We start from the raw sequence: 26,550 nt of genomic DNA, 5'->3' as shown, positions 1-26,550 counted from the left end.
CTTTTTAAAGTGTCTGACTATCCTGTTAGTATATCCCAAAAAACTGAGAAAAAGTCTTTTTCCAAGTTATCATTTATATATATTGATGTAAAAATCAGTTAAGTCTTTTGTCCTTCATCTTCTATTTTGCTTTCGACAAAGTGTTTCTTCTTGTTAGCTTTCCTCCACAATGAATCTTTTATCCTTAAAAACTGTGTATCTTCCTTATTAAAGATACCATAGCTTATAAGGGCAAGAAATAACCCATGTAACCAAGCAAAATGATAATTTTAAGGATACGACATTTGTGCTTCCTGGAAGAGTTCACCTCCCAACTCACTGAAATTTTCCCCAGTGATTCTTGTCATAAGCTGACATAGGTAGCTATACGTTTGTAGTTGTTTTCATTAATGTCCTTCTTGTTCTGACCACTAATGGTCTGAATCCCATGCTAATAAAAGTCAAGCAGCGCATTTCCAAGTACATTACTTTTTTCTTACCCAGTGATTTACGTTTGAGTAAATATCTTCTTCGTTATTAATGTTATACAAATGCAAGAGACTAGACTTTTTTTTCAGGAAATTACTGAAGTTGTATCTATTAAAGTTTAGGACTCTCTTGTTTTGCAGTGAGTAAAAACAAATAAGGAAGTATCTACTTCACTCTTTAAGATTTGGTAGTAGGTAATGTTTAGCTTTCTTGGAAAAAAACATTCTGGTTTATAACCTTGATTCTAAAATTTAATTTAGGTAAATAGAGGAAATCCAGCAGTGTTATAAAAACATTTAATTTTCATTTCCAAAGCCTTTACTCAAGGTACAGTTACATGATAAGCAAAAATGACAAAGTCTGTATAAATGTTAATTTCTCAAAGGATAGATTGCAATAAAGATACTGATACAGAAGTAATTTTTTGTTTTTGTTTCAATTTTGCTCCCAGTTCCAACTGCCTGATCAGAGAACTTGGGTAAGTTTCCTACTTATATTTTTGACTAAAATAATGTAGCATTAAAAGGAAAACAACTAATATTATAAAATGCTGTACAGACATGAAGAATTCTGAGCCGCCTTCCATTAAATGACACGGCTTCAGCAGATCGTTTTCCAGCTTTGTCAAGCTGCAAAATACTTTCCGTTTTAATTGGGCATTTAGTGTGCTATAAATTGTTTACAGAAAGAAGTTTATTTTATAAATTTGACCCATTCCATGTAATTATACCTTGATGTAGAACTCTTTCGCGGCACTTGGGAGCATGTTTGTTAAAAGAGCCTTCGAAATGGGTCACTAAGTGGAAACAACCATTATTTGGGGGAGCCTGTATCAGCATGTTAAAGATGCTTTTGATAAGGCCTTCAAAAGGTTAAAACCTGAACTTACATGTAGACACAAGCTGACATTGGAATTCACATCCGTATATCCCAGGGCAGAACTTAGTTCTGGCTATTTGGAGTAATAAGACTAAATGTTTAAAAATCCATATCTAACCAGTGAATGAATCTTTCAGCCTTGGGTCTCACTTCCTCAACTTTCAGTTCTTATTTCCAGATACAGGCAGTTGTCAGGTAATAATACCAAGAGACAGCTCTATTTTTTGCTCAAGACACAAAGAATACTGCTTATTTTGTTTTCACTCTCAAAGAAAACTTTAGGTCGATGGAAATCCATATAAATAACATGTATTATCAAATTGACTCTAATTATATATACTTTTACTCTTTCATTCTCTTCTTTACTCAGGATTATTCTGATTCTGAGATACGGGTAAAATCTTGGAATGCAGTTCAATTCTTTTTGTCACTGTATAATTAGATATAAATTATGTTAAGTTGGAGCACTGTGGCACTTACTGTTTCCTCTGACATTAGATTTTCCTTACCAGAAATTCCTCCGTTTTCTTTCTTCCGTGGAGTATGTGATGAATTGTGATTTTTCTCATTTTGATAGACGTTTAAGGATTAAGTTCATTTATTTCAAAAGTGTAAGGGAAGAGAGGGAGACAGAGAGAAAGAGAGAGAGAGAGAGAGAGACTTCCTTGGACAAAGTTGTGCAGTTGATGGAGTTGTGCTTTGATTACCTGGCTTATGTTTCTAGTGATATTTCTAGTGTTCCTCCCTGAGTATCATGCCTCCGGGTCCTCCTCCCTTCTAAGGTGGAAATATTACTTGACAGTACCTATGTGGCTGGCTGCATCTTTCATAAGGCGCTGTCCCCTACATATATGTCCAATGGTTCCACCAGTTTACAAAACCAAGTCAGATTTTAGGTTAGACTCCCTTTCCTGATGACACAAGGGTATAGCAGCTGCCATTGCAATGCTTTGGAAACACTTCCATTCCCTGAATCATAGGGCTTTCAGAGCTATGACTTCTACTCGTATTATAAAACACAGATATTAGTGGGAGCTACTAAAATACTAAAGTTTATCATTTTTAGTGGTAAACACATTCTAAGGAATTGGATAATCATAACTGCTGAATGTGATACATGGAATGAGATGGCCGTAAACCATGAATACTTACTTCTCCCCCAAAAGGCCATGATTTTGAGATTTCTTAAGATTATCAAGTGAATAAATATAGAAAACTACCAAATCTACAAACTTTCCCATCATAAGTTATTTATGAGAAGTTAGTTGTTTTATGATAAAGGCATGTGTAATCTAATTTGTAAAACATTAGGTCACATAATTCATGGTGCCATTGGACATATCATTTCATATAATCAGATTGTCACTTTAATGGTTTTAATGAGAAACTTCTTCATGTCATCAATTATTGGCTGCCAGATAATAAATGTTAAGCTAAGTGCTTAGGACCCAGTTGATGATATCTTGCCTGCTGAAATGTTTTTAAAAATACTAACTCTATTTGACTAGAGAGATAGCTGCATTTTTTGGTAGGATCTAGGGAATTCTGTCTAAATATTAGTTTGCGTCAGTATCAAGTTAATAGCCTCTTGGGGACTGTAAGGGGTACAATGACTTCCTCTTCCAGACATCTGGCTGCAGATACCATCAACAACTATTATATATATAAATAAAAATTACTGTTCCATAGGAAAAAAAAAACCTGTCATTTACTGATCAGAGATTAGCCTGTGACATTAATAGGACACAGGGCAATGCATTTCTAAAATATATGATCTAATTTTTCCTCCTTTATTTTCCCCATTCTCAGCAAATTTCTTTTTTTTTTTATAGCAGTACACATTGCCCTCTTCATTGGGTTTTTCATAATTGAAATATATATGTAGCTAGATTCTGTTCCATTTATCCCATTGCATGTTGATTTTTAAATACCAAGCCAGACTTTAAAATGAATGTCAAAACTTGCTGCTTCTCCTGTAAAATGCCTGTCATTTCAGGAACAGCATCCTATGAGTCAGCCCAGAGAGTGAGAAAGTTAGGGTTTTGACCCAGGCACTAGATGAAGCTCATCTTAATCCAACACCTTCACCGAAGATAGAGACGACAGACTGTTGTTGGTCACAGAACTGCTAACCCACCCAACTGGCAGATGTCGGAGCCACTTCTATCTGTCCTAATGGGGACACTTACTCTTTTCAACTGAGGTCAAGTGCGATGAGAGCAAATCTTTTGAAGATGAAAGGGAGGGTTCAGTGGTGGCTTTTATGTTCAGTGGTTGCCAGCTGGACAGAGAGTGCTGCACGTGTGTGTGTATGTGTGTGTGGTGTTAATAGCTACCCTCGGCTCACTTCCCATCTTCCTTCTCTCCCTTTCCCTCACTCCTGTTTAATCTTTTCCTTTGACACTGGAAGCCAAAGGTGGGGGTGGCTTTTAATAGAAGCATTCGGGTCACCCCTATTCTTTTGCCTATCATCTTTTTTTTTTTTTTTTTTTTGCCTATTATCTTTAAGAGTGTCAGCGTTTAGTTATCAAGCCCATCGTGTATTTTCTTGTTTCTTGATGGTTTCCCCAGATCGGAGTAGTTTGAAGTAATGTAATCACAGCAATCTTTCTTCAAAAGGAGGTATTAGCTACTACTAAAGCAAGACACATTTCTCAACAGCCAATTGCTCTTAAATAACTTGAAGGACTTGCAGTTTATATGTGCTAGAGATGAAAGGCGAGAATAAGAGTCATGAGTAAGCTATTTTCCATATAAAAGGCAAAGTGTTTCTATAAGATATATCGCCGCAGGAATCTGAGTGTGTCAGCAGGGCGGACACTCCAATGATTTAAAACCGCTAGATAATGAAACTTTACTCAAATATTAAATGTACATAAATAAAACATTAATAATCATCACCCATGCACTTACTATTCTTCCCAATAAATGTATGCGATCATGACCCTGACCCTTGCTTGTTTCTGCTAATCAGCTTGAAGGCCAGAGGTCATTTTTCACTCAGACAATTTATTCCGCGGAGGGTGGAATATCGAAATGATTTTCTGCAGGAAACAATTAGAAGGAATAAATGCAAATAAAATAGTATCATAAAATATTTCTGGATTGATTTTTAATAAATAAAACCCAAAGGAAGATGAAAATGCTAATGCTCCAGCTAGAGGGGGATAATGACCGTATTCTGCAGGGACAGAGTTTCCGCCAACCTCTCTGAGCAGCATCATCATTCCATATCTCTGCCCTGTGATCAGTATGTGTCAAAATCCTTCATAGTGACAAATGTGCTGTCCACTTGCATCTGTGGAGAATGTTTTAGCAGCTGAGTGATTATGAATCAAACCCCTGAGCTTCGAGCCCCTACTGCCTCCCAATGCGTTCACATTTGTCGTCTGACAAGTAAATGTATCTTGACTTTCCTCTGAGATTTTTTTGCACCATGTTTGATGAAAGACATTTGGCAAATTGGCAGTGGTACCCTGTACGTTGCAATTTGTAGCTAGCATTAGGAGTCTGGGCATGAAACGAGAGGGCAGGCTCCAGGCTCTTATGTTCAGTGTTCCCATAAAGGGAAAAGGAGGGCGCTAACTATAACATGAATAGTCATTTGAAGAATCGGGCATTTCCCTTCGTAAGAACCGAATCGTCGACAGGCCACCCTGTTAAGATTTTGCTTCACCGTAAGGAGTCAGTGGCATTCTGTTTGGCTGCCTGGCCACGGAATAGAACTTTCCTGAATTTCCCTTTTGAGTGGAAAGTGTTGCCTTTTATTTCTAACCTGAGCTCGTAAAATTAGGCCTTCAATTCGGTCCTGCCTTCTCATCAGTGAGAGAATCATCATCCTCTTGGGTTAAACAGTTGTTCAAATGTGCAGTTGTTACCATTCTTGTCCTTGCGTGGAGTCTCCGGTCTAAACCCCAACACCCACCCACCCCCGCCCCAGCTCTTCGAGAAACACAGAGTGCATATAGAGTGCAAACACCTTTTTAACGGCTTTCTGAGCTCTCCAGTGGCAGAGTGCCTGAGAACCAAATAAATAATGGGTGAGTTGATTTAACAGGATGGCCTGAGAGTTTGCTTTTCTACTTAAAAATTCAGTAGTAAGCAGCTTCCAAATAAAATACGAGCACTAAGGAAACTTAACATTTTGGGAGGGTTGAAGGAAAGGAGAGAGTCCTTCTCGCTGAGGACAGTAAGGGTCAAGCTGCCCTTCAAAGTGGATGCCATCCTCCTCCGATTGGGATCGTCAGACACATGGGCAGGTGGACAGAAACTTGAAGGTTGAAAGCAACATAAATTAGGTTGTTTGAAGGGAAGAATTAGGCGGGGTAGTTTTGGAAGATTATTTCTCCGAGAGTGCGGTTACGCTAACTACTGTCCTTATAGCGCCCGTGCCAAGGTGTATTACGTGAAGTCACGATGATATATCACGAACTGCCTTTCAACTCAGTCTTTGTCCAGGAAAAAAAATGAATATTTCATCAAAATTCCTTGTATATGGTGCCATTTAAGATTGTCGCACATCCAGATATTAGGTTAACCTGGTCTTAGGCAAAACACCTCCTAGACATTCATTTTTTTCTTTCTGCCCCCCGCCCCACACACATTTGGCTTAAACTCTAACTCTGGAACACCTGCTGTGTTTCATGCTGTGAGTTCCTTTCGTGGGATGCCATGCTTCCTATGGTTTTTACTACCTAGGCAAGGTATGCAGGACCTTCCCCTGTGGTGTCCAGTTTATTCGTAATGTTCATAATGTAGCACTAAAGTTGTCTCTTAATTGAATAACAACAATCCAAGTTGGTTTTATTTTTGCCCCATGTATTTCATTGCTCGGTTGTATATCAGATTATGACAAAATGGCCTAACCAAGGTCTTAGGAAGAAGTTCACCCAGCATTTTACGAGCATGGTTCTACCCTCGTTGTTTCCTAAATCGACGAGTCCTTTTGTTGTCTAATATTGGGACACTACCACCTTTTCCTATAGTCCACTGCATTCAGCAGAGTCCATGCTTCCCTTTTCTTAAGGATTTCTTGGTTTGCTAGAGATTAGTACAGAAGAAAAGAAGTCAGACTGGTCCTTCATGGTCTTGTGCTCTTGCCTTCCAGATGTCAGCTATTGAAAACATGGCAGAGAAGCTAGAGAGCTTCAGTGCCCTGAAACCAGAGGCCAGTGAACTTCTGCAGTCCGTTCCCTCCATGTTCAACTTCAGAGCGCCTCCCAACGCCCTGCCGGAGAACCTTCTGCGGAAAGGGAAAGAACGCTACACCTGCAGGTGACTGTGGAGTGCCTTATGGCCGCCTGTCCAAAAATCCCCCCTCTGATTTCAAATGGCCCTGCTGTTTATTTTAGAAATTATTCCCAATTGGATGATTAATAGTGACCCTGATAGATCTCAAGCACTTCAAAGTACTCTTTATTTAGGGAGATATAGAAGTAGTGGTTTCAAAAAATTATTACTAAATGAGAATTTTAGCGCAGGCCATTTGGTTGTGATAAATGAGGTTGGAAACAGGCCAAATACTTGTTTCACTTTGATATTTATGAATTTTCTTTCACAGTTAATTATTTTCATCCGAAGGTATAATACTACTGTCTTCAAGCATACATTTATTAATTGTCATGGCATTGAAGAATAAGGCCATTAACAAAGGACGAATAAGGTCGATAAGTGGAGAAAGCTAGTTAATAAGTTTCTTGTTACCCATCAGTATTACAGCAAAGCCTGTTTTTTTTTCTGTTTTTTTTTCTTTTAAATAAAATTGTGCTTATGATTTCTGAATTGTCTTCAGAAATTTGTGGCATCTGACTCAGGCATATCAATTTATCTGCTCTTTGGAAAATGTGTCACTTTCTTTCCAGAAAAGCTTTTATAGGAACATACCTTGATGGATGAGGTCTTCGGATCTTGTCTGATCTGATACCGCTCAATGTACAGAGTTGTCACTGTGGCTAACATGTAAAATGAGTTGAAACATTTGAAATCTGTTTACATCAACCCAGAGTCACGGACTCTTGTCATTTTTTTATCCCCTTGTCTGGTTCAGTTTTGCGACTCTAAAGATACAGAGTTAATAAAAGAGGCACACGGGGGTCATCAAAACTAAAGTCTGTTTTCATAAACTGCTTGCTTATGCGTGAGCAAATTCAACCAAATCTCATAACACAGCCTTTATTCGTGGAGTTATTTATATCTGTAGAATGGCTTTGTTGCAAATGTTAAATACCAAAGACATGTGAGTTCCATGCAAGATTAATTAAATCAGGAATAAAGCATCTGGCTTCTATGCGGCTTGAGTGAAATAAAGTCGATTGTGCTGACTTTCTCTTATAAACATCTTTCATAACAGATACTGTGGCAAGATTTTTCCAAGATCCGCGAACCTAACACGGCACTTGAGAACCCACACAGGAGAGCAGCCTTACAGGTTTGACAATGATTTCTATTACATATCTTGGTTAATATTATAGTAGTTAGAGTGGATGTATTGCCACAATTTTAAAGGAGGCTACTTTTGTGCATGTCTGAGATGTCTGTCCTTTCGATTTTGAGTCAAAGAGTTGACTAGTGGCTAAGATAAAAATTAGAAGAGTCCTAATTTCTGAAATCAGGGCTTCTGACTGTTTAATCGGCTAGCAGGATCTAGGCTAGAATAAGCATTTAAGAAATGTTAGCCACTTTAAAAATTAATATTATTATTACTATTATTTGAGAGGGACAGAGAGAGAGAGAGAGATAGAGAGAGAGAGAGAGGTGGGAAGGGGCAGAGGAAGAGGGAGAGAAAATCTTAAGCAGGCTCCATGCCCAGGACGCAGAGCCCGATGGAGGGCTCGATCCCACGACCCTGAGATCATGATCTGAGCTGAAATCAAGAGTCGGATGCTCGACTGACTGAGCCACCCAGGCGCCTTCATTTTAAAAAGTATCTGAAAAAATTATTTTAGTGCCATCTCTCTCTTCTCAATAATTGGTGCTATATTAATTGACAATATCATAACATCACAACCTCTCTTTCTCAAGTCTTAAATCTCTGCTGGGAGTTGACAAGCCGTCTATAACTTTGTTTCCCCAGTATAGCTAAGTCATTGTCCCCAGGTTCCATTAAGAGGTTTAAGGAATAAACCTTAAACCCCGAGAGGAAGAAGACGATGTGGAGCTAGGAGTAGAAGGGATGAAATAGAATATATTGTAGGAAGAGGAACAATCCTGCCAACAATTTCTAAACTACCTCTTCACTTATGCTGTTAAATGTCAAGATCGGCCACGTGACACATGAGACGTGTGTCTAACTTTAATATGTTATTGTTTGTTAAAGAATGAAAGTTATCAACATTCTCTTCAATTTTAAAATATAATCTACATTGTTTTATGTGCACTGCTTTGTACATAGTGTTAGGTACTCATAAATATTTTTTAAAAGAATAAACGCTATTTATCTTAAGCCATATCGTAATTTCACTCTGCTTTGAAACTCTTATGCATTGCATATGTGTAAAATTATTTTTGTCTGCACGCTCACTTTTCCTGTTAAAATAAATGATTTCTTAGGTTTCAAAGACTTTTCTTTACATATAAGACTAAGAAAATGGGCAGACCGATGAATGCTCATTTGAAGAGAATTGAAATTTTAAGAGAAAACTAGAGGGACTTAAGCTCAGAAAATAATAATGTGTTTTCTTAAATTCTTTGCTTTCCTACATGTTTTATAAATTACTAATCATAAGTGATACTTCTACCTTATATGTAATAGAATGGACTTGACATAAGTCTCAGAGAGATATAAAAATGGAAGCTGTTGGTGATTTGCCTTTCTGAGAAAATTTCAGATCCCAGGAATTTTGCTTAAGTGGAAGAAAGATTTCAACACTTCACATTTTATTACAACCAGGGATCTGATATGCAACTCTATCATGCTCATTTTACTGTGAGCTTGAATCCATGGTTTTATTCTACCCCATAAATGGTATGTGTATTTTTAAAAACTCAAGCCAGAATGTTGGCATAGCCAGAGATCTTAAACAATTATTTGTCTAGCTCCTCTGTTTTACAAGTGAAGAAATTCAGATGCACAGATGTTAATTGCCTTCTGTAAAGCCTGGTATTAAAAGATCCAGAATTAAAACCCAGACTTGGGGCTCCCATGTCAGTTTTTATCTCACACCATGATCTCAAAGACTCCCATGACCCCTGTGTTTACATCCAAATTCTTGATAGGGTATTGCTCATGATTATGTTATGTATTCATTTTAAGAATTTTTTAAAGTTAGACTCGTAACTACCTACTGATTTATTGGAGCACTTATTGGAGCATTTATTGGAATGATTTATTTATTTAAGAGCACTCAAAGCTTTTGCCCAGGATATTAGGGGAGGAAAGATACAAAATAATAGATGCTTATTGCCTAGAATGTTCTTATTGGCCGATTTTATTTATATTAGAGTAGATGATGCCTATTAGATTTGGAAAAGCCCCTTCACATGCAAGCAGAAAGTTAGAAACATGTCAAAGACAAAAATCTTTCTAATTCATGTTGTATGTAGAAAATGCTGTGAGTGAAAAATGTTTGGTGGCAGTGTAAGTTTTCTCCAGCAGTGTTTTCTAGGTGGTTCTGCTTGATACAACACGATTGTGCTAATTGTATCATTATCCTCATTGTAGTGGGCCTTGGGAGTCAACAGTTATTACAGAGAAGGTCATGACTCAAATATACATTTTTTCCGAAAACAGAGGCTAAAATATTACAACGACTATGAATGTGGGGTTTCACACGTTTTTCAATTAATATTATAAGTGAGGAAAGTTGAGGAACCTCATCATGCGAGGGCAGTTTTTTAAGGGGGAAAAATTAAATCAGCCCTTGAGTAGGTTTATTGATACTATGCCAAAGTAACTAGTTTAACAGATTTATTTTCCCCACTGAACCAACTAGACTTCTGGCATCACGTGGAGACAGCCGTAGAAACCCAAACAGTTCGAGTGGAATGGGGTGATTTTTGATGTAGAGCACTTGAACCACTGAGTCTACATTCAGAAGTGGGAGGAGAAGGACCCTTCACATATGGAAGAATAAGTTAAAGATTGTCTGGCTGCTAAGTTAGAAATTTTCACTTAAAAGTTGTCTAGAGAAAGGGTTTTTTTTTGTTGTTGTTGTTTTTTTGTTTTTTTTTTTTAAGCAACACATATACCAAAAAGTCACACAAACAAATAACGAACGCAGTCTTGTCTTTAGAATGCGAAAGGAGGATAACCCCATGGACTACCCCACTTTTCTTCTTTATCCATAAGAGCTGGGAAGTAGGGGATATGGGGGAGGGAGTTACATTTTTATTTATGATTAAATGAGAACTTCAAAATAACTTATGATATATATTTTTTTAATCACATGGAAGGCAGAAACAATTAGCCAACCAATAATAAGTGTTTTCCTGGAAAACAGACCTGGTTCAGAAATGCCATGAACTCTGTAAGAAGAACAGAAATGGAAAACTGGGGGGGAATTGGAAAAGCAGAGATTAATGAAGACCTTTATTTTATTCCAAAAGGAGAATTTGGTGCCACTCTTACTTTCTTTTTCTTTCTTTTTTTTCTTTACATTTTATTTATTTATTTGAGAGAGAGAGTGCGAGATGGTGTGGGGGGGGTGGCATGGAGAGAGAGCATGAGCAGAGGGAGAGGGAGAAGCAGACTGCCTGCTGAGCAAAAAGCCTTACTTTCTTTTTTTTAACCGTTTAAAGATGGGGGTGCCTGAGTGCCTAAGTCAGTTAAGTTTCTGATTTTTGGTTTCGGCTCGGGTCGTGATTTCAGGGTCCAGGGATTGAGCCCTGCAGCTTCTGTGCTCAGTGGAGAGTCTGCTTCTCTTTCTCCCTCTCCCTTTACCCCTCCCCATGTGCACTCTCTCTCTTAAATCAATCGTTTAAAAAAAATACAGTTTAAAGGTTATCAGAGTAAAGGCTCTGGGGGCTTGTAATCACTAGAGATTATGAAAATCACTGTCTTTGGTTTGTCATAAACTACTCACTTTGCCTCAGTTTTAAAAAGTCTGGAGTTTACTGCTCTTTTTGAGAAAATAATGGAAGTTCCTGTAGGATTTTCAATTGAGAAAGTGGATTTTCTTTTTTTTTTTTTAATTTTTTTTTTATTTATGATAGTCATACAGAGAGAAAGAGAGAGAGAGAGCCAGAGACACAGGCAGAGGGAGAAGCAGGCTCCATGCACCGGGAGCCCGACATGGGACTCGATCCCGGGTCTCCAGGATCACGCCCTGGGCCAAAGGCAGGCGCCAAACTGCTGCGCCACCCAGGGATCCCAGAAAGTGGATTTTCTAACAAACTGTTTAATCAGACTCTGAAATTTTGAAATTAAAAATGATCTTTTTACTCTATTTGAAGAATATGTGAATTTGTTTCATGTTTGTTTACAAAGGACTTATTGGTATTATCCTAAGCAGAAGATAAAACATGCTACTATTTATTAATGTCCTTAATTTTGTGAGCTTTATCTAAAACATGAAAACTAAATGGCGCTAATAAATTTGGAAGCAACCAAATTGCCGTATTTTATTATGGCTTTTCCTAAAGTCATGAAAAATCTTTAAAGCAATCAAAGTCTATTGGAATTGAAATCTTGACTGTGCAAATAATGTTCTTGCCTATGCCTTTTCTCTAAAATGTTTTATGGATGATAATTTTGGATATCTGGCTGACTAGTCTTGAGAAATATCTTTTGATTTGCTTGCAAATATTTTCTCTGTTTATTTTTCAGATGCAAATACTGTGACAGATCGTTTAGCATCTCTTCCAACTTGCAGAGGCATGTTCGTAACATCCACAATAAGGAGAAGCCCTTTAAGTGTCACTTATGTGATAGGTGTTTTGGTCAACAAACCAACTTAGACAGACACCTAAAGAAACATGAGAATGGGAACATGTCTGGTAGGTAATCAATTGTGTTACGAGAAGATGGCTTAATTTTCTTACTTTAAAAGAGAATTGTGAATAATACTGCATATCAAGTATACTTTTAAAAAAAGAGATAATTGTGATCTTTCTTCTGTCCTTCTACTTTGAGACCAGAGACAGATCCTAAAATTTATAACATGTTTCCCTTGAGATTATAGGGTGATGTGACTGCTGAATAATATACAACTCAGGACCTTATTTGGATTGTTTTCATATTCTCCTGGATTCATCTCGATGGGTAATCTCAAACAAAGAGAACCATAACGCAATCTCATAGGAAACTTATGAATCAGGATTTCCTAAATTGCAGAGAACAATCTTTCCACCTATACAGAATGGGGCCTTCCGGGCATGGCAGGATTGCTCCAAAGTGGCAGCCCCAGAATACCATGCTCCAAATATTAACTTAGAAACCATGGCTGCTTTTGCAGAAGTCCTGCAGTTCAGAGAACAACCCCAGGGTAACTTTTCAAAGATTAGTGATAGAAGATTGTTGACATGATCAGAGCAACCCATAGCGAATGATAGTGGTGTGTCGTTCAGGTCACAGATTCTGATGTAGAATTAAGTTAAAAGTGGCAAAAAAAAAAAAACAAAAACAAAAAAAAACTAGCCTTGTTCTCATTCAGACCTGCCAGCACATAGTTAGCAGAAGAAATGGTAGTTTTTCTTGCCTTCGCTTCTAAGAGTTAGATAATAAATCATTAATTAATATTTACCAATTGATGTATGTGTTTGGAGCCACCCTGTGCAGCCATGATTTGCTTCTACAGAATCTTGAAAATGACTTGGAGGCAAGGGAGGGAGCAAGCATGGGACTCAGGGAAAGAGATTTCAAAAACAGTAAAAAGTTGAAGCTGTACAAAGTAGTTGTTTTTACCTAAGAAAGTTATTTTATTATAAATCTTACCTCCCCCATACAGAGCCATATTGCTTACGATCTTGAGTGGCTATGACATAGAACTATATATACTGTTCATTTCCCTCTAAGCCAAAATTCAAATGATTGTGGTCTAAAGATACCAGATTTTAGAGACAGAAATTTAATTCAATGTACAAAATTGGCCACAGTTTCCAATCACATGCACCCTTACAGCATGTTCCCCTAATTTTTCTGATCAAAAGTATTTTGTTTTTTTTTTCTGTTTTTTAAGATGTATTTATTTATTCCAGAGAGAGAGAGAGAGAGAGAGAGAGAGAACATGAGCGTGCACATGTGGGAGGGGAGTGGGGGTAGAGAGAGAGGGAGAGAAAATCTTAAACAGTCTCCTCACTGAGCAAGGAGCCAGTTGTGAGGTTTGATCCCAGGACCCCAAGATCATGACCTGAGATGAAATCAAGTTGGCTGCTTAACCGACTGAACCACCCAGGTGCCCCTAATCAAAAGTATTCTGGAAAATAATTGAGTTAAAAATGTAACATGTCCAAGTTCAATACTTATCTGTTGACTCATTATAACTTTATTCAACTGAGAAGTGTTCTCACCTCTCATCTTCGTCATCTAGACCATTAGGATGAACCGTTAGACTGTAGATATCTTGTGGGAAAGATAAACGGCTCAAATCAAATGGTGTAAATTTGACCACATTTAAGGGGTTGATAGTTGTTTAAATTTATAAAAACCTTAACAATCATCCTGTGATGAGGTATTTTGATTCTAATTTTACAGGTAAGGAAGCTGAAGATCATCCTATAATCGACAGATCCCATATTGTCCTCTTAATGCTGGCCCAGCTCAGACTCTGGGCTGGTGTGTTGAGTCTACTCAACGCCTCACCCATCAAACCAGAATACGGAATTGTTGGCGTGTGTTCACAGTCTTTATTTGGGAACGTGCTTTAGCACAGAAGCAATAAATACATGCAGACTGCAGCCAGGACTGAGTATACGGTTTCTTCTGGCAGCATCTATTTAAGGCTTCTTTATAATTGGCCTCACCTTGCTTCCTCGTTATATGAATGAAAATATTCTCATGTCACAGTGGGAATGGGAGGAACCTGTGGGGGAAACATCTTTGGGAGACCGTACCTCATGATGTCAATGGTATGAAATATTCCCCAGGAGACTTTCATTAGGATGTATGTGGTAATCTGGGAAGACTTTGGCCTCCTAAAGTTACCATTAATAACATTCAGAAGAGCCTGTTTTAGGAAACAACGCCGATCCAATGAGGAAGAAACAAGGTTCAGAGTAAGTTGAACACCACGAGTAGTCTTTTTCACCAAGGGCTCTCTCCCCTCAGGTACAGCAACATCATCGCCTCACTCCGAACTGGAAAGTACAGGCGCGATTCTTGATGACAAGGAAGATGCTTACTTCACAGAAATCCGTAATTTCATTGGGAATAGCAACCACAGCAGCCAGTCTCCCAGGAACACAGAGGAGAGGTAAAGCTGAGTTTTTCCTTTTTTTTTTTTTTTTTTTAAACTCTCTGATTTCTGAAATCAGTATGTTCCAGATAGATTTGCTGTGCTCACTTTTGTGACACTAAGGTGACCCCTGCCACCGATGGCTGGCATTTCTTTAGTGCAGACTAAATCCTAAATGCTATCCTAAGCACTTTACACGTATGAGTTAATTTAATGATCATAACAGCCCCACAAGGTGGTGACTATTACTATGTGATTTTATCAGGGAAGGAATGGAGATATCGAAGGTTAAATATCTTGCCAGAGGTCATGCCAGTAATTAATAAATGGGATTTGACCTGGGCCGTCTGGTTCCAAAACCCAGACTCTTACCACTGTTCTGTTCTGCTTCTCTTGATAACTAATTAGAATATTGTATCAAAACTTGCCAAGCAGAGGGAAAGCCAGCACAGGGATTCAGTTGATTCAGTAGTGGTTACTGTCACACATCACGTGTTTATGACAGGTAGCCTGTGACTCCAAGTACCTGTGGGGGGATCTATATCCATATCTACATCTATGTCTACACACTTGTGTATGTATATATACATACCTATATATAAAATGCCTATTGAATGTCATTTAAGTATCTTTTTTTACCTAAAAACAGTTGAGACTTCTTGATTCAATTCTGTCGCTACCTATATACTCTCAAGTGGATATTCATTTAATTCTGGCATTTTTGTTTCAATGGGTGTGATCCTCCTTGTTTTTAGTGACCCGGTGCCCTGGCCACCTCTTGTCAACATCAACATCAAGCATATATGGGGCTTAATTCATAAAGAAAAACTTCTAATGCTGCTGCTAATAATAGTTAACACTTATCTGGTATTTACATCTTATGCGATGTTAAATGAAACATTATTTTACCAAAAATACCAGATCTCATTTTTCTTGTTTCCAATTAAGTATCTGATGTTGAGAACTGAATTTTTTTGAACATAACTACCCTACTCAATTAGGATGTTGCGTAGCCGATTGTAATATCACGTGAAGTTAGTGAAGGCTCCATTACGTTTCATCACACGGGTACTATTGTTAATGTCCTCTATTTTTTCATGCTCTTAGAAGTCAAGTAATTGTTTTAGGTAGTTTTTAAAGTAAGCCAAGCTTCAAATAAGCATAATATCCCCAGATAATAAAATTATATGGCCACGTCTGTTCTTCAATGTATATAAAAGTGTATTTAGGGGGAAAAGGAGAGAAGATCTCCTATTTATTACATGACCCTTCCTGGGTTCTAGGAAGTCCACTAAGAGCTATGACTTTGTGCAGTTGGATATGTCTTCCTCTCTGCTTGCCCATTTGTGTGTGTGTGTGTGCATATGTGTGTGTGTAAAAGAGAGAACGGAGGATGAAAGATGAGCAGATGATCAGAAGTACAAAGTAGTAGGAACAAGGAAGCGAGTCACGATCTTACATTTTGATAATGATATTTACACGATACAAATAAGAAATGTTGAGCAAAAACCACCATTTGGGTTCTGAGATGCCTTCTCAGATTTTCTAGTACTTACTTGGAGATTTGTGAGCCTGCATGTAGCTGCGACATCTGGCTTCAACATGTCCAAACAGCACAGAAGTAAGAAGATTGAGTCATTTAACTCCCCCCTCAACTCCTATCGGGGCTACTTTTGATGAATAATTTATCCTCCATAAATTGCCACATTTGAAAGCATAATTAACAAATAGGTTTTCTTAATCATGTTGGCTTTGTTACTTTTGGTTTTCATCCATGCATTCTTTTGTTCTTCTACTTTTTCTTTCATTTTTAAAAAATAACAGTTTCAATCCATTCAAGCTAGCAAGTTGGCAGTGTATCTGGAAACTAATAATTTATGTCTGTGCAAAACATGTTTTCATCATTTTTTGATAAAAGTGGTTAAGAGACTGGCTGTATAAAAAGATTAATAATGATAATATGACTTTTTTTAATACGACTGTTTTTAAGATTTTGCTATGTGCATCTGTCACACCCAACATTGTTTTGTTTATTTATTTACCTTGGGAAATCTGAATATTAAATTATACTCATTTTTTTAAATTTATTTTTTATTGGTGTTCAATTTACCAACATACAGACTCATTATTTTTTTACATGGGGAAAGGGATGGGGTACATTGCTGATACTCCATTATGCTGATCTCGCATAATCTGAGAAATAATTCCATTGAATGTGAATGGCATACATTTCTGTAGCAAGAACTTAAATTTCAACAAGCTTTCTGAACTTAGGGAAGTGCCTTAACTTCCCAGGTCATATATCCTTAAAAAGAGTGGGTTAGGAGGAGATACTCTAGTCCAATGCATTTGTAATCAAGTTGGAACTAAGTTAATTTTGACTTTTAAATATTACAATGAAACTTAAATTCAATTTTTACATTCCTTTTTAAAAAAAAATTTATTTATTTATTTTAGAGAGGGCACAAGCATGGGGAGGGAAGGGGGCAATCAGACTCCGTGCTGAGTGTGGAACCCTACGTGGGGCTTGATCTCACAACCCTGAGATCGTGACCTGAGCCAAAACCAAGAGTCGGATGCTTGCCCGACTGAGCCACCCAGACTCCCCTCAATTTATACATTCTTTATGTTTATTTTAAAACCTGAGAAAATTGTCCTACTTTTCTCAGTGCTCTCAAATGTGTTAAATTGGGACTTCTGTGTAATTAAACTCTTTTTTTATATATAATTAAACTTTTGAAACACATAATACTATCTTTGGAACCACCAACTAGAGTATTACAAGTGACTTTTAAAATATTTAAAATATAATAAATATTCTTCTGTATCACATCAGACATGCATGCTAAGTAAGCTTCGAAAGATACTTGCCCAATTGCATTTTTAGATAACTACCCACCTCAATGTTCTTCTGGGAAACAGAGAACTTTTTTTTATATTCAGACCCTCAAGGATAATTTGAAGACAGTACAAATAAGTGAGCTCTCAATCACTTCCAAGTTTGAACAGGATGTCTAAGTGGCATATACCACAAATGTCACCTAGAAATATCAAATACCGGTAGGTCCCTGGGAGCTATTTTAACATTTTCGTTGAACCTTAGATTCACTTTAGGCATGTGTGTTGAGGTTTTTGTCAATGTTGTTCAGGGATATGAATTTTCCAAAAACCTATTTTTTTAAATGGTGGGCACTTCTATGATAATTAGGTAACATTACGTAGAGAAAACATATGTAACATATGTATGCCTTTTATATTATATATAATGATATCATTTATCAGGCAAAGGTCTGATAAGAAATAGGAGCCTGAGACTGTTTTTCCGGTTGTGCCAGAAGCTCCATTTATCCTCTGAGTAATCACCCAATTATTTTTTTTCTTTATTTTCTCATTTGTGAAGTTACATTATTTTCCCAAGGCTGCCATAAGGCATAAACAATAAAAATGTGCTATAAGAGTGCTGAAACTCTAAACTGTTGTTGGGAAGACATGATAAGAGAACAAACTGCATGTTTAAAAATGAAACCAATCATTGGGCCTGTTTCTTTCCTTATGCTTTTGAAAGAATGAATGGCAGTCATTTTAAGGATGAGAAGACTTTGGTGACCGGTCAGAACTCAGATTTGCTGGATGATGAAGAAGTAGAAGATGAAGTGTTGTTAGATGAGGATGATGATGACAACGATATTACTGGAAAAACAGGAAAAGAACCAGTGACGAGCAATTTACATGAAGGAAACCCTGAGGATGACTATGAGGAAGCCAGTGCCCTGGAGATGAGTCGCAAAACGTCCCCAGTGAGGTGAGCGCCTGGGATGACATCAGTACACAAGCAGGAGTAGATACATATATGGGTGTAATTCCATTAAGGCAGTATTTCAGGATGCAGGAGTTGATGAGTAATTAGCCATAAACAGTAAATTTGAATTAGCAGGGCATATTTAGTGGATGAATCCTGAATAGGTGAAAACAAGGTAGCCATCAACATAATCCACAAGAATACAAATGTGTCGGTGTTTGTGGGACCCTGATTGACCTGAGATGGGAAGTTTAAATGAAAATCAGTTGAGTACCCAGACATTTATTTAGACTCTACCTGTAAAACCCAAAGGAAAATAGAGATTTCGACATTATCTATTTCATTCAAAAATCTGGTGCGTTATCAGCCAAATATTATTGAGATAAATTTCATTAAATTTGGTATATATGTAATCTCTATAGGTAGGTTTTTAAATGGAAAAAAACTAACCAAATAGTTACGTTCATAGGAATATTTTCATATGGATAGTGGATGCTCACTGAATATTATTATCGTAACTGGCTTTATTTTAAATGGAAATTACAAACCTACAAATTGCGTCTCCACAGCATTGCTGACTCCACATCATTGACTTTAACTCTGCCTCTTATATACACTTGCTTTCGTTATGAAAAATCTTAAAACAAGTATGTTTTTAAGATCTAATATTTGCGGACACTTTAAAGAACCCAATAACTGATGCATGCTTCTTTATAACTGCAACTATAATATGAAGTTTGACAGCTGTATCGATTCCGATGAAAAGTGATTTGGTTGGATAACAAACTGAAGAAGGAAAAAAAAAAACCCTCTGTGCTTTCCCATTGGTTCATTTTAGGTATAAAGAGGAAGAATATAAAACTGGACTTTCTGCTCTAGATCATATAAGGCACTTCACAGATAGCCTCAAAATGAGGAAACTGGAAGATAATCAATATACTGAAGCTGAGCTGTCTTCTTTTAGTGCTTCCCATGTGCCGGAGGAACTTAAACAGCCGTTACACAGAAAGTCCAAATCACAGGTACATATTTTCCTGCAGCACAGCATCACGGTGACAGTGTGCCTCCGACGCCAACAGGCAGAGAGAGTCTACCTTGTCAATATTCTAGAATCCGAACAGGTTCAGATGCTTTACCCAAAACGTTCATACCTTGACCGAATCCCACGTGGTTAACCAATACAGTAATGAGCATGGATGCACTCTGCACAGAAGCTTCCATGACAAACCTCCTCCTCCAGTAACCTTTCCTTTATTTTGTAATTCTCTTACTTCTGCAGAGATAGTCCACACTGTTTGCACCTATTTCTATATTACTTCAGAATGATTTTCTAATTGCTTTGCATCTGTAATTTTTGTCAACCAAATATTGACAAATTATCTGTCAATGTTTTCAGACTGCTGGAAAGTGAATCCTGCCCTCTGTTTTTTGTTTTGTTTTGGTTTCTTTTGGTCCCTCACTGTACCTAGTTGATTAACAAGTCATCTGATTCTAACGTTCAGGAGCAAACTGAGGATCAGAGATGAAACGAGTTGCCAAAAGTCTACAGCAACTTACCAACAGATCTGGAAATGAAACATATTAAGTTTGAATTGAATGAATGAATGAATGAATGAATGAATGAATGGTACTCAAGTTCCTTGGGCTCTACGGCATTCTGTGGAAATGAAAATAAATCCATTTAAGATCCCTAAATGCCAATTAAGAGAGCCTCAGTTCTTTTATTGTAAAATAAAGGAAGTCGGTATTTTCCGCCGATGTCCACACTCAACCAGATTGTTCGTTTCATTCAGGCCAATTACAAAAAAATAAATAAATAAAAAGAGGAAGAATGGAAACTTTCTGTTATTACCATATTTTTTGGTCACTTTGGCCCAATTGTTTGATCTTGAGCCCATTTTGGAGGTGGCCTGACATATCAAACCATGTGACTCCATTGGCTTGTACATTTGGAAATGATTTCCTATTTGGCTGAGATGTTTTGGGCTGCTCTTAGCAGCAAATGTGGTCGTCTCTCAACTAAGGTGGGAAAAGCATTGTGCCAGTGGGATAATACAGATTTTTAAATATCAGTCAATTCAGTAAAACTCTTATGATACCCTCTATGGTAATAGGTAAAATGAATGTTCTTTGTGAGTTGAAGTAGAAGCAGCCAGCCTCAGCACTGGAGTTGCCAGCTATGTGAACTTGAGAACATCATTTCATGGCTGTGGGTATTGTAGAATGGGGTGACTGGAGGACATATCTAAGATCCCTTCCTACAGTATGAATCAATGGGGTTAAAAATTAATTGTTCAGTTTCTAACATTAAAAGTAAACTCACCATCATAGACATCTTGTTTTTACCTGGACATAACCATTAGAGGTAGCTAGCATTTTTTTTTTTTTGAACCTTTGGTATCCCATTCTTTCTTCCTAATTGATCCGAGAGATCCTTGGGGATCCAGGCTTTCTTTGTTTTTTTTTAAAAAAAATTTTTTTTAATTATTCCACCAAAATGCTTATAAGACACACTACCTAAAAATTCCTGAAACTGTCAGCAGTGATTGAAAGCAGAAGGGTCAGAGAACCTAGAGATAATAGACGTGATATATTTCAGTACCGGCCTTGTGACAGCAAGTCCCATCAGCAGAAATACTAGCGTTTTGCACTAACTCATATTTTTCATGTTACTTGATCACGTTATATATATCAGTTTAACAAATGGTCAAGCCTTTTGGCAAACTGACTTTATTTCATGAGACTTTTCATTCATTCATTCAGTTGTTCTTAACTGCCAGTCCCATGTGCAGGGCACTGATCTTGGTGGATGCAAATGTTTATTCTGATTACCAAAAAGCAAACATTCTGTATTTACCATTTTCTAGAATCTGCATAGGGACAGATGATTCACTCAAAACACTCACATATTTCCTCTGTGATTTTTATATTGAATCCAAGATAGTTGAACGATACAACAGCGGCTGCATTCTGCATAGAATCCTCTTTGAAAACCCTATCCTAAAAATTAATTTCATGCTAATAGGTACTATTTATGTCTGGCAACCTATGTTAGTGCCTGTAATCCCTCATAGCCCTTGGAAGCATGTTTTCGTTGTTATGATCACCATTTGATACAAGGAAAGTGCCCTTGAAAGGCTAAGCAACTTGCCCAAGGTCACTAGTTGAAGGTCACAGGTTTGAAGGCAGGAGTCCAAAATTTTCTGTGTATTCTTTTTTGTTTTTCTAAATACTGGAATGGATTCTGTTAAAACCCTTTCAGAACATTCTTTATTGTGATCTCTGCAAGTGGGTACATAATAAAAATAAAGTTCAATGCTCACCTCACTCCTATTTGAAACTCCTCAGAGAACAAGGACTGTGTGTTGTCTATCATTGATTCCCTAGGACCTAGCACAGGGCCTGGCGTAGAGTAGATGCTTAAGAAATATTTGTTATATGTCTGTTGGGATTTCGTAGAGGTCCAGAAGGCAAATTGCATACATAAAAGTCAAATGTGTACATTTAGAGCAATGACCCAGCAAATCAGAATCAGCCCACAAGGGCAGATTTTCTAACTGAATGCCATGATTACGGAAGAAACCACAGATTGGCCACATGTCTCAGCATGACTCTCAGATGAAATTCTGCTTAACAACAGAGGCATTTTGTCTTTGTTTACAGACAGTGGAATGTCTTTGGCAGGACTTTAATGATTCCACTTCAGCAGCATTTTGACAAGCAAGTTTAGCAATGGATGAGACCAACAATAGCAAATCAACAGTGAAAAGTTCACTCACAAGTCAAGACCAAACATTTTATTTGAATATTTTACTTGGCAGCAAAGGAGGGATTCTCTGAACAGTTATTTTGAATTGACATGATAATAGGGAAGAAAGAGCACTTCTTCACAGAGCACCGCCATGCCCCTTCTGTTTGGCAGACACTGGAGTACAAGTTGGTTAGAACATTGTTGGGTCTTGTGTTTTGTTTTATTTTTTGGTAGGGCTGACTTGCTCTACCTTAGCTTTCAGGGTCTTTGGGTGTCAGCCTTGAATATTTCGAATGTGGAGGGAAACCAGAGAAAGGACATTGGATTACAAGCTGGGCACCAAATCAGTAGTTGTACCTCAGCCCCCTCCACTATCGAGTTGAGTGACTGGGCAAGGGGTGTCACCTTCGGTGCTCTGATATGAAGTGCACGAATCAGTGGGATTGTGGCCTCTACTAGACTCCAGTGCCACCCAGTGCCATCAAGGCAGGTCTATATCCTCTCCATATTTCCAGTTTCAGTCGTAAGCACGCGATAATGTTTTTGGCGAGTTGAACAAGTGCGTGAACAGTGGATGGAAGAGTGTATTCATGCTTGGGCAGGGGGATGACTCGTGTTTCTCAGTGGAGGCCCTGTTGACATTTTTGGTAGGACAGTTCATTTTTCCCCCCTGTAGAACATGTACCTTTGTAGGCCCTAGACACTGAAGGTCAGCAGTAGCATCACATCATTACAATGACCAAAAAGTGCCCCACGCTTTTCCAAACACATCCCTGAGCGACGCTCCTACTCCGAGTCCCTTCTCCTCCCTAACATTCACCAACAGCACAGTAGCCTTCAAATGAAAAGTGATGTTTTCCAGCGCCACTTACTGAGTCTCTCCTTTTTACCCCAGGCATATGCTATGATGTTGTCACTGTCCGACAAGGAGTCCCTCCATTCTACGTCCCACAGTTCTTCCAACGTGTGGCACAGTATGGCAAGGGCTGCAGCGGAATCCAGTGCCATCCAGTCCATAAGCCACGTATGACATTACCAAGGTCGACCAGAGTGGGACCAAGTCCAGTAGTAGCATGGCTCTTTCATCTAGGACTATTTAAAAGACTGCTGAGCAGAATGCCTTAGAAACCTGAAGGGTCACCCATGGAAAGTCTGGTGACCTTAAACTGAATGCTTAAAAAAAAAAAAAAAAGAAAGAAAGAAAGAAAAGAAAAAAGAAAAAAAAAGAAAGGAAAAGAAAGAAAGAAAAAAAGAAACTATTTATTCTCGATATTTTGTTTTGCACAGCAAAGGCAGCTGCTGACTTCTGGAAGGTCAATGCGACTTCACGTGCGATTCGGTGAGAATGAGCAACTTGCCGGGCAGGAGGCGCCCCTGGGTTGGCCCTGCCCTGGGCTGTGGGGGGCGCAAGGGCTGTGGGGAGGGCGGCATTGACACGAACGAACACTCCATGGAAACTGAATTCTTGTTTTGTCCAGGATCACCTGACACATGATTGGGAACAGTTGCTTTTAATTAGAGATTTAATTTTTTTTTCTCTTTGTTAAAGTTTTATGTAATTTAACCCTTTGAAGATGGAAGTAGTTGGATGAAATGCACACTCGATTGATTATTATAGAAACTGATAACAGGGAGTACTTGTTCCCCATTAACTTTTGCCTTCTTAAGTACATTGTTTAAACCTAGGGAAAAAGGGTATGTGTATATTGTAAACTATGGATGTTCCAGCGCTCAAAGAGGTTAAGTCAGTGAAGTAACCTGTTCATCACCAGTACCGCTGTACCACTACACTAATAAAATGTTTGCCAAATCCTTGTAATAACATCTTAATTTTAGACAATCATGTCACTGTTTTTTAATGTTTAATTTTTTTTGTGCGTTGCGTGTATCATGTATTTATTTGTTGGCAAACTATTGTTTGTTGATTACAATAGCACTGTTCCAGTCAGCCACTACTTTCCGACGTCTGAGGCACACCCCTTTCTGAATTGCAAGGACCAAGGTGACTCGACCTGTGTATGGGAGTGCCACATGGTGTTTGGCTTTTCTTAACATTCCTTTTTTGTTGTTGTTTTGTTTTCCTTCTTAATGAGCTAAATACGAATAGATGCAACTTAGTTTTTGTAATACTGAAATCGATTCAATTGTATAAACGATTATAATTTCTTTCATTGAAAGCATGATTCTTCTGATTAAAAACTGTACCCCATATTTTATGCTGGTCGTCTGCAAGCTTGTGCGATGTTATGTTCATGTTAATCCTATTTGTAAAATGAAGTGTTCCAGACCTTATGTTAAAAGAGAGGTAAATAACAGACTGTATTCAGTTATTTTGCCCTTTATTGAAGAACCAGATTTGTTCTTTTTTTTTTTTCCTTTTTTGTTTGTTTGTTTGTAATCTCATTTTGAAATAATCGGCAAGTTGAGGTACTTTCTTCAAATGCTTTGTACAATATAAACTGTTATGCCTTTCAGTGCATTACTATGGGAGGAGCAACTAAAAAATAAAGACTTACAAAAATGGTTATTTTTCTCACTGTGTGATATTTTCTTCTTGTGCAATTTTAGTTCCTCTTAGGGATCCAATGATTTAAAGATATGATGTCTGGGGCTCTGATGCCCTGGTAGATACATAGAATGTAAAACATGTGTGTACATTGTTTTTGAGATGACATAAGGATAGACCCTGACCCACAGGGAGTTGGGATAGCTCTGACTCATTCTTCTGAACTTTCTCCATGTGGTGCAAAGTCAGGGCTCATATGCAACACCACAGGGTCCTGGGTCTTACTCCATGTCCACAGCATCCATTTGAGTTAGGACATGGAGCAACCTACCGTTTTTCTACTCAATTTTACACAGTACATCCTAAAAGTTGTTCTGATTTTAATTTTTGCTTTTAATTCCACAAATGCGGTTAACTGATTCATAGAACAAAGCAAAACAAAAACCCTTTAACTTTTCTATATTCCTTCTATGTCTTTGTCCACATGCCGAATATCAGTTTTTACAGTTATAAGCAGAGTGTAGACATATTGTTATGTTTTCTTTCTTTACTGTGACCAAAAATAAAGGCTTATTGTTACAAATTCTTCAAATTAATAATTTAGCAGTTGCCCCATATTCCATCAGGTTTGGTGTACTATAATTTCTTCAACTATTTCAATTTTGTTGAAAACTTAAGCTTTCTGATATTCACTAATGTAAGCAATGGAATTTTAATTTTGATGCACAAAATTGTTTCTGTGTGTTCATATATGTACATACAGGGTTGAAATGTGAGGAGGGGTATTTCCATATGGTAAATTCTCTGGTTAGGAAGTAATTATGAATTTTTTTTTTTGCTCCTTAAATATGATGTCAATTGTTTTAGAATATGGGAATTCCATTTTGGCTGAGTATAGAGGTTCTAACAAGGCTTGAAGAATAAATAAGTATGACATGTAGAAATAGGTCCAAACTAATTTCTCCATTCATTTACTCATTCGTAGCCACACTGCCAGATGCAAAGAGAATCTCCTCACATTCTTTCTAAATAGATGTCAGTAGTATAAGAATTAAATATATACAGTATAAATGTTGATTTTTTAAATAGAAAGTATATACAAGAAAAAACATTCAGGAAATCTAAGCTATAAATGTGGTCTATAAAGAGGGAGAAGAATCTAGTAATGGGGATGTAAGGAAAGTGGAGATCTGGAACATGCTGTGCATTTTTCTTTCTTTAAAGAATATACCTATAAATTTTGAAGCAGTTTGAAACCTCTTAATGCCACTAAATTCTTGTTAGGCTTTGAGCAGGACATTTCAGTTGTTTGCTAATACTTAGTCCCTCCAAATTCCAAAAAGGCTTTCAAGCCTTACATTTCTACTGTTTTTTCCATTTGTTTCGCCAGCAGTCCTCCACCACGTGCCCCTATGGGGACTGGTGAGATACTGTGGAGACAGTATTGGATTTGGAAACCCCAAGGCCTGGGTTTGAGTTCTGGCTCCACTGCTCCACTGGCTCTGAGGTCTCAGGCAAATCACATAGCTCTCAAAATCTCATGTATGAAACCAGGATAATAATATTTGCTTCTGCTGCTACTGCACTGGGTTTCTGTGAATGTCAAAAATCAAAACACATTTTTGGAAATATTTGGTAAAAGTTCTGCACATGCAAATCATTTTATAATTTTCCTAGTTGTGATTAAGGACACATATGCATATATCTATACATATCCATATACATATGTGTGTCTACAGACCCACAAACACAAACACTATGCTAACAGAAAAACTTTAGGATGTAACAAATCTACTCTAGATTATAGAGAAGTAGACAG

At 37.6% G+C, this 26,550-nt stretch overlaps 1 protein-coding gene across 17 annotated transcripts in view; it reads left to right on the top strand.

The window, feature by feature from the left end:
- MECOM (MDS1 and EVI1 complex locus) overlaps window positions 1-24,752 on the top strand; it is a 552,756-nt gene extending 528,004 nt beyond the window's left edge. For 10 of the 17 annotated variants that reach the window (XM_025425520.3, XM_025425519.3, XM_025425528.3 and 7 more), the window contains 8 exons: window positions 920-946; window positions 6,455-6,621; window positions 7,697-7,774; window positions 12,110-12,279; window positions 14,549-14,693; window positions 18,241-18,477; window positions 19,313-19,496; window positions 23,121-24,752. In XM_025425520.3, coding sequence (XP_025281305.1) covers window positions 920-946; window positions 6,455-6,621; window positions 7,697-7,774; window positions 12,110-12,279; window positions 14,549-14,693; window positions 18,241-18,477; window positions 19,313-19,496; window positions 23,121-23,255 — 1,143 coding nt within the window. In that variant the 3' untranslated portion in view covers window positions 23,256-24,752. The remainder of the gene's footprint in view (window positions 1-919; window positions 947-6,454; window positions 6,622-7,696; window positions 7,775-12,109; window positions 12,280-14,548; window positions 14,694-18,240; window positions 18,478-19,312; window positions 19,497-23,120) is intronic. The other 7 variants (XM_035710351.2, XM_025425522.3, XM_025425521.3 and 4 more) reach the window with 3 other exon arrangements.
- Window positions 24,753-26,550: the final 1,798 nt, after the last annotated feature.

Source organism: Canis lupus, chromosome 34 (genome assembly GCF_003254725.2).
Source record: "Canis lupus dingo isolate Sandy chromosome 34, ASM325472v2, whole genome shotgun sequence".
Taxonomy (NCBI): Eukaryota; Metazoa; Chordata; class Mammalia; order Carnivora; family Canidae; genus Canis; species Canis lupus.
Note: the sequence above shows the minus strand (reverse complement) of the source record. Positions and strands in the feature narration are given on the sequence as shown.